This window comes from Propithecus coquereli, unplaced genomic scaffold, assembly GCF_000956105.1.
Source record: "Propithecus coquereli isolate 6110/MARCELLA unplaced genomic scaffold, Pcoq_1.0 Scaffold28, whole genome shotgun sequence".
In the NCBI taxonomy this organism is placed as follows: Eukaryota; Metazoa; Chordata; class Mammalia; order Primates; family Indriidae; genus Propithecus; species Propithecus coquereli.
Genome location: NW_012148396.1, coordinates 7,655,763 through 7,661,244, shown reverse-complemented (window position 1 = coordinate 7,661,244; position 5,482 = coordinate 7,655,763). Strand labels below are relative to the sequence as shown.

At 47.5% G+C, this 5,482-nt stretch overlaps 1 protein-coding gene across 1 annotated transcript in view; it reads left to right on the top strand.

Moving 5' to 3' along the window:
• The window catches only part of COL22A1 (collagen, type XXII, alpha 1), a 253,420-nt gene that overhangs the window by 185,727 nt on the left and 62,211 nt on the right, over positions 1 to 5,482 (top strand). Inside the window, exons 41-43 of the mRNA XM_012648005.1 lie at positions 1,761 to 1,796; positions 3,220 to 3,273; positions 4,499 to 4,543. Of these exons, the coding sequence (XP_012503459.1) occupies positions 1,761 to 1,796; positions 3,220 to 3,273; positions 4,499 to 4,543 (135 nt within the window). The remainder of the gene's footprint in view (positions 1 to 1,760; positions 1,797 to 3,219; positions 3,274 to 4,498; positions 4,544 to 5,482) is intronic.

The window sequence follows — 5,482 nt, the reverse complement described above, 5'->3', positions numbered from 1 at the left end:
GTGTGAATGTATTGGCTCTGAGCTGAAACCATGCAGGACTTACATCTTAGAGCTCCCGGATGCCTGTGAAGGAAGGCCCCTGAGGGTGAGTCCCCAGGAGGCTTTTCTTCATTGTGTATCTCTACCCTCAACAAAGACAGATGTGTTTCTTTGACATCTTTTCTTTCTCTACCCCTTCACTTTGCTATCCATCCTTTACAGAAAAAGACTATGGACCCTGTTGTAACCTATTGAAGATCCCGCCTTTATTTAGTGTTCTAAGTCTCATCTTCCTGATCAACGTGTCTCCCACCTCATTTCTTGTGTCTGCACAGCCCTCAGAACCTGCTTCCCTCCAGGACAGATCTTGGTGGATTTAGGGCACTGCTTCTCAGTGGTCTCTTTCTCTAAATCTTTGGAGATTCTCCTACTTTCTTTAGTGATCAACTATTCACTTAAAACAATGCTTGCTCTGTTTTGTCAGGCGTCTCTAGGGCGTATTAATGGGCAGGCTTTTAGGTTACCTGGTCCATCATACTGCAGGAACCTTGGCATTGGAGTGAAATACTTTCTTTCTCTTGGAAATGCCTGGGCATATTCCTGTGGGCTCTGCTACAGCAAGATGTGGGGAGCACTGAACTGAGAGCAGAAGGTGGGACTAACCCTGCCTGGTCAATGACTCACCCTGCCTGGCAATGACTCCTGGAGTGGTTTGAGCAGTCTCTGTCTCCTCTGGGCTTTGGTTTGATCTTCGGTGAAAAGAAGTGGTGATTACAATTGATTCCCAAGTTCTCCTTGTGCTTTAAAATTTTAATTTTGGTAGAATGCCATTTGTTGTGCTCTAGTCTGCTGTGTTCTCACAATGCACAGGGCACTTGCTAAGTGCTGGAGAGAGCACGGCAAGAACTCAGACTCGGTGCCTACTGCACACAGCGTGCAGTCCATTCAGTGGAGAGGAGAGATGGGCCAACATGCAATGGCAGTGCTGGACATTCAGCCCTAGGCAGGCTGTGTGCAGGGCCTGGGGACCACATTCAATGAGCACCCTGGGAGAAGTCAGGGGCAGAGAAGTGTAAAGTGAGAACCAGAGTGTGACAAGAATGTTGGGTAGAAAGGCAGGACAGAGTCTTCATGGAAAAGCACCAGTGCAGCAAAGGCTCAGGGCAAGGGGCAGCTCTGCTCACCGCAAGGCCTGGAATTGTACACGAATGCCTTCCAGTCAGCCAATGAACAGTATCTTAAGTGCTATATCTAGAAGCCACATTCTGGCTGGGCACAGGACTGGGCAAAATTGCAGGCAGGAAGACCATGTGTGTGTGGGCACCCCTTGCAGGAGCAGGGAGCAACACCATTGTGGCCTCAGCCACGCAGGCTGGGGCCGGGTAGCCTGGTCCTTAGTGTGCCCCTATTCCATCCTGAGCAGGGACAGCTGGAGCTTCTCCAAGGGGTTGTGACTCCGGGAAGCTGGGACTGCTGGGTCCAACCCCACCCCACAGCTACAAACTAGAGGTGGGCCCAAGTATCGGGAGACACGTGGGGACAAGGATAGCATGGTGCCAATCCAGGGGCACATGGAGGAGGTTCCAGGGAGATCTCTGTGAGCAGCATTTGTAGGCAGTGGAGGAGAGTGGGGGAGAGTGTGGCAGCCCAGCCTAAAGATAAGAGGAAGTTAGCTACTCATCTAGGACAACCAAAGACCTGGCTTAGAAGTAAACACCATGCATGTTTAGATGAGCATTTCATCCCAAATTTGCTTACATGTTTGTTTGTTTGTTTCTTAGGGCCCTTCTGGACCACCAGGAGAAAAAGGTCCCCCGGTACAGTATGCTTTAAATACAGGACTGGTTTCTATGGGAGGAATCCTGCTGTAATCAAAGCAATTTTAAAGTGGAGATGCCAAAAGCTAAAATAGTTTCTGAACATTCCTAACATGATTAAACAGTGCAAACTCTCCAAAATGTGAGCACTGACCTATGGGGTAGGATATGATGGATGTGGGTATGAGTAGCAAGGGATGGTGAGGGTTATCTAACCAAGTGTGTCCATTTCATAGTTGGGCAAACTGATACTAGCATTGCATCCTGGCATCTCTCCATCACAGAAGGACAGCCATGGTTTAATGAATGTAATCAAATTGCCAGAAAAACTGATTTTTTAATCTTGGCTTCACACCCCAACCACACAGCCATGAACCGTGAGGAGATTTCTCTTAATCTGTAAGGGGGGCATGGCAAGACCCACCAGCCATTGGGCAGATCTACTAGATTAATTTTATGCTAAAGCAAAGGAGAGCTGTCAGCAAGCATTTGTTCTTAGGAGCTGCACCATTGATGATGTGCATATGCATGTATTTACCAGGAAATGTGAATTCCTATAAAGTCACCATATTGGAGGAGGAAATGCGTATTAGCAGCTGGGATGATATTGTGCCTCATGCCATGTGCTCGCATTTTAAATTACCTCCATTCATATCATTTTTTAATTAAGGACAGGAATTTTTATACCCATTTTTATAAAGAAATTGAGGCTCAGAGCAGTGAATTGATAGACATGAGCTGTCAGAGCAAGTTATTGCAAAGGAGAGGTAGGTAGCCGGGACTCTGAGTGGAAGGGTTGGTGTGAGGACAGGTATGTGAAGGCCCAGAAGAGGCAGGTTAGCTGTCGAGCATGAGGTGGCACAATCCCACACCTGCCAGGACGGGCAGTTCCCATGTGCAGATCTATTTAAGGAAAAGTCTTCCAGAAAATGAGATCCATAATGAAAGATATCTGGGCCATTTCCTGATGTTTTCCAGAAATTTTTAACAGAATAGGAATGATTTCCTTATAAAGAACAGTAAATGCCATATATGTGCTGAGTGTTGGGTAGAGTCTCCACAAAGAAACTTAGTTAGCTTGTTATCCACAGACAGGAAAGGGGTGGGCTGGGGTTTGAGCTCAGGCCCATCTCACGGCAGGAGCCATTCCCTCCACTCAAACAAGTGGCCTACAAACGGGGCCCAAGTCGCCAGGCTCAGAGTGCAGGTTTTCCAGAGCATTCTCTCTGTGTATTAAACACATCCACCTCCACAGAGCACAGGGAAATGAGTGAGCTCTGAGGAGGGTGATTTTGGAAGATGTATTGCATTGGATTCCTCAGAGCAGCAGACGGTTTGTACAATGAGAGCCAACTATTGCCAAGGAGAGAGAGGCCTTATTTGCTTAAAAGTTTATAGGGTGTCGTCTCTTATTTTTCTTCAGGGATCACGAGGCTCACCTGGATTTCCCGGCCCCCAGGGACCAGCTGGCCAGGATGTAAGTACAGAGAAATGGTGGGCTCAGTGGAGGTCCTTACATTTACCCTGGAAGCCCACCTTCCACATCTCCTGGCCTCCCTTGACCACGTGGCCAGCTTCACAGCTCAGTGAAGGATTTCCAGGAAACCCCATGGGCATGATTTTCATTCTTACTCTTCTATTGAGTGTAGCTTCTGTTATCTACTAATAGTTTTATGTCTTGTGTTTTTGTGTTATTCTTTCAAAACTTTTGAGTTCCTGGGTATCCCACACAATGTTTCTTATTTCTTGGTCAACTTTGTACATACCCAGCCAGTCAGCTCTGCTCAAATCAGGCATGACCTTCACCATGGACTTGTTCTTGAACCATCCTTGAATGGCTCTCTCCCTTCAGGGGAGTTCTACAGACTTACCTGATGTTCATTGAGCATGCATTACTTCCCACCTTGTGACAATGATAGTCACTGCTTATCTCTATTATCTCACTTTTGCTCAGATGTGTCTGAGCTCCAAGAAAGTAGGCACCATGTGTCTCATGCATCTGTAGGCGCTTGGTGCCTGCCAGCATGCCAGGGACATAGAAGTTATGTGATCCATACCCACTGACCAATTGGATAATTGACAACCATGAGCACCTATAGGGCAAATGTGTCTGGCACTAGTAAGCAGTGTATTTGTTGCTTAGACATATCTCTTTCCACCTCTATAGTTTTAGTTCATTATAAGCAGGAACAATAAAAACCCATTCCTTGCTTGGAGTCTATCTCAAAAAAGAAAGTTACCCTCTAAATCCTATCTTCAAATATTCAAATTTAACTGCTCCACTCTCAACATCACATTCTTATAGCCAGTCCAACAGAAGTACTCTCCTCCTATGCAAAGCTCTCCTTCCACTTGTGTTTGAAGAAAGATTGGGAAATTTCAAGACAGGTGTGCGTGCGCACATGCGTGTACATGCTCTGCGTGCATGAGTTGTTTTCAGCTTTGTGTTTAGGCTATGAGTTGTGGAAGGGCTAGCTTACTGTTCTAAGGATTTCTTACTGTCACATGTCTCCTGGGAAGCCTTGGGCATTCAGCTGAGATTGGAGAACATGAATTTTTATTGGTACAAGTCCTTATGGTTTGGCGATTCATTTCCCACTGATTTATACTTGGCTGATGTAGAGGTTGATAGAGCAAGTGGGTAGAGTTGATCAGGATTTTGTGCTTATCACAGTTGATGTTTTCTTTCTTTCTTCTTTTAGGGGACACCAGGAAATCCAGGAGAAAGAGGGCCTCCTGGCAAACCAGTATGTCATCTTACAGTTCTGGATGAATATTGACTATCAGTTAGGGCTGCAGTGAAAAATAAAATGCAACTCAGATGGTTTAAGAGACTTTAACAAAGGGACTTTTTACAAAGCTGTGGGCAGGGGGAACCGAACTGGGATGGCATGAGACCCAGAAACAAACCCCAATGGGCATCCGTTACCACCATTGCATCTGGTTTCAAGGGTCAGTCTGAGTAGAACGGTGGGAAAGGGACTGCTGGTAGGAGCTTAGTTGTGGGTTCAAAGCCACTGCCAGAAGGACTCCCCTGCCCTCCAGTTTCCTGGCAGTGTCCCTCATTGATCCAATGTAACTGCCGGCCAGCAGGCAGTGAGCCCAGGATACATTGCAGGGCTCCAGCCTCCCAGGACATGGAGCAGGACAGAGAAGGCTAAAAATGGAGCTGGGCTGAGCAGCTGGACAACAGCACCATCTGCTGGAAACTCCTGACTCACCCAATTCCTACCCCTGTGCTGGGTAACAGCCCTCCCAGTCACCTACTTTGTGACATCACAGAAATGTTTGTTCTTGCCAGGCCACAGTGGGCCAATGAGGGTGCACAGGCTGGCGAGTGGGAGGCAGCTGTGCAGATGTGGGTGAAGTTAGCCCGTTGCAGGTAGCTCTCTAAGATGGAAGAGACAGGGTGGTCATGACCGGGCAGTCGCAGGCTCACGAGTGAGGCTGTAAGTCTGGTTTCAGAAACCTAGATGCTCTCCTGGCAGAAGCTTCACCTCAAGGCGGATCTGAGAGATTCCTTATCTCCTGCACAAGCCCGGCCTGCTATAAGTTCCAGACAAAGACCCCAGGCACAGAGGCTTCTGTGGGCTTGAGCACCTACCCCTGCCCTATCCGAGTTGGCAGGTGCAGCAGAGACCTGGACACTGGTTACCTCTGGGGGTCCTGCGACTTTTTACTGAAGA